The 1,623-nt window shown below is 64.1% G+C and overlaps 1 protein-coding gene across 1 annotated transcript; it reads left to right on the top strand.

The window, feature by feature from the left end:
- Positions 1-109: 109 nt before the first annotated feature.
- On the top strand, positions 110-1,578 carry CAOG_09231 (hypothetical protein; the record flags this gene model as incomplete). The annotated part of the gene is made up of 2 exons (XM_011272650.1): positions 110-536; positions 671-1,578. Coding segments are annotated over 2 exons (1,335 nt in total), but the record flags the coding sequence as incomplete, so codon positions are not given.
- Between the last annotated feature and the right edge of the window lie 45 nt (positions 1,579-1,623).

The raw sequence follows: 1,623 nt of genomic DNA, 5'->3' as shown, positions 1-1,623 counted from the left end.
CCGCCGATTGGTTCGCTCTGGTAGCGACAAGTGGTGGAGCTCTCGCACCAGGAGCTCTGCGATCGGCTCCGGCTCCGTTTCGGCGACCCCAACGAGCGTCCCCACTGCGATGAAGGCGATTATCAACATGAGCAAGCTGTCGGTGTTGGAGATCCAGACGGTCCTCGACAAGTATGCGGAGGTGTCGGGTCTGTCAGAGAGCGAGATCGCGAAGGCTATCTGGGCCGCCATGTCTCTCGAAGTCTACCAGTTCGCGCGGATGGAAAATATATCCGAGAATCTCCCGCCGTCTGAGCTCATGGCGAGCCTGTGGGCGATGCAGGAGTGGGAGAGCCGAAAGGTCACAGCGGCGCCGCCTCAACCGCAGCCGCAGCCGAGCTACAAGGCGTCGTTCTATGGTCAGCGTGCGGCTCAACCGAAGCAGCAGCCTTCCCAGCCGCAGAAGCAGCAGACCAGCGTGGTGGCGGCGGTGGCGTTCGCGGAGGCTATGGCGGCCAAGTACAACTTGTCGGCGGAGGAGCTCGAGAGACGTCGCCGTGAGCACCTTTGTTTCCGCTGTGGCTCCGGAACCCATCTCAGGAAGACATGCGGTCAGGCCCCGGCGGTGGCGGCAGTTCAAGGTGAAGCCGCGCAGGGAAAAGCCCAGCCCGACTCCCCCTGAACGCGGTAGGAGTCGGGCGATACGAAGCGTTGACACAGCAGGTGCAAGTCGCGTGCGCGGGTTCTTCTGATACCGCGATGCAGGTGCAAGCTCTTATTGACACTGGATCGGTCGCCACATTTGTGAGCCGTGCTGTAGCAAATACACTTCGTGCCCCCTCATTTCCAGTTCCAATGATCAAGTTGAGGACAGTGACGAAAGAGGAGATGAAGGTGCGCGAGGGCGTGGCGCTGCGAGTTACTTTGGCGGGCCGGCAGTTGTGGGTCCAAGCGATGATCCTGGATGGGCCGGTGGTGCCGCTCCTGTTGGGCATGGATGTGCTGGCGGCGGCAAATCCTGTCATCGATCTGGCGACTCGGACGGTGCGGTTCGAGAGCATGAAGCCGGTTCGTGTCAGAGGCAAGGGCAGTCTGGGCTCGGGCGTCATTGGCGTGGTGCAGCAGGACGAGGCTGCGCCCGCGGTGGTGGCGAAAGCGGCGGACGTGCAGAACGAGGCTAAGCCGGCGGTGGCGCAAGTGGCGCGGGACGAGGCTAAGCCGGCGGTGGCGCAAGAGACGGAGGCTCAGGACGAGACTAAGCCGGCGACACAGGCCAAGCCGGCGCAGGGCGAGGCTCAGCCAGCGGTGGCGACAGAGGCCGAGCCGGCGACGGCGACAGAGGCCAAGCCGGCGGCAGCAGCGGTGGAGGCGAAGCCGGTGGTGACAGGGACCAAGCCAGCGCCGGTGGCGATCCAGCGGGAAGCGTCGGAGGCGAGGTTGCCGTCGTCAGTGGTGGCGTTCCGGCGACGTCGGAAGCGACAGAAGCGGCGTATGTTTGTGCGCTTGGTCGCGGCGGCCGATGCGCTGGAGGTGGTTCTGCCCGAGGCGTACGCAGAGTTCGCGGATCGTTTTGAACCGAGCGGACCCAAGAAGCTGCCCGTGAGCCGACCTGGTTTTGATGCGGTGATCCGTATTGACCCGTCC

Source organism: Capsaspora owczarzaki, assembly GCF_000151315.2.
Source record: "Capsaspora owczarzaki ATCC 30864 unplaced genomic scaffold supercont2.53, whole genome shotgun sequence".
NCBI lineage: Eukaryota > Filasterea > Ministeriida > Capsasporidae > Capsaspora > Capsaspora owczarzaki.
This window is presented reverse-complemented; position numbering and strand designations above follow the sequence as displayed.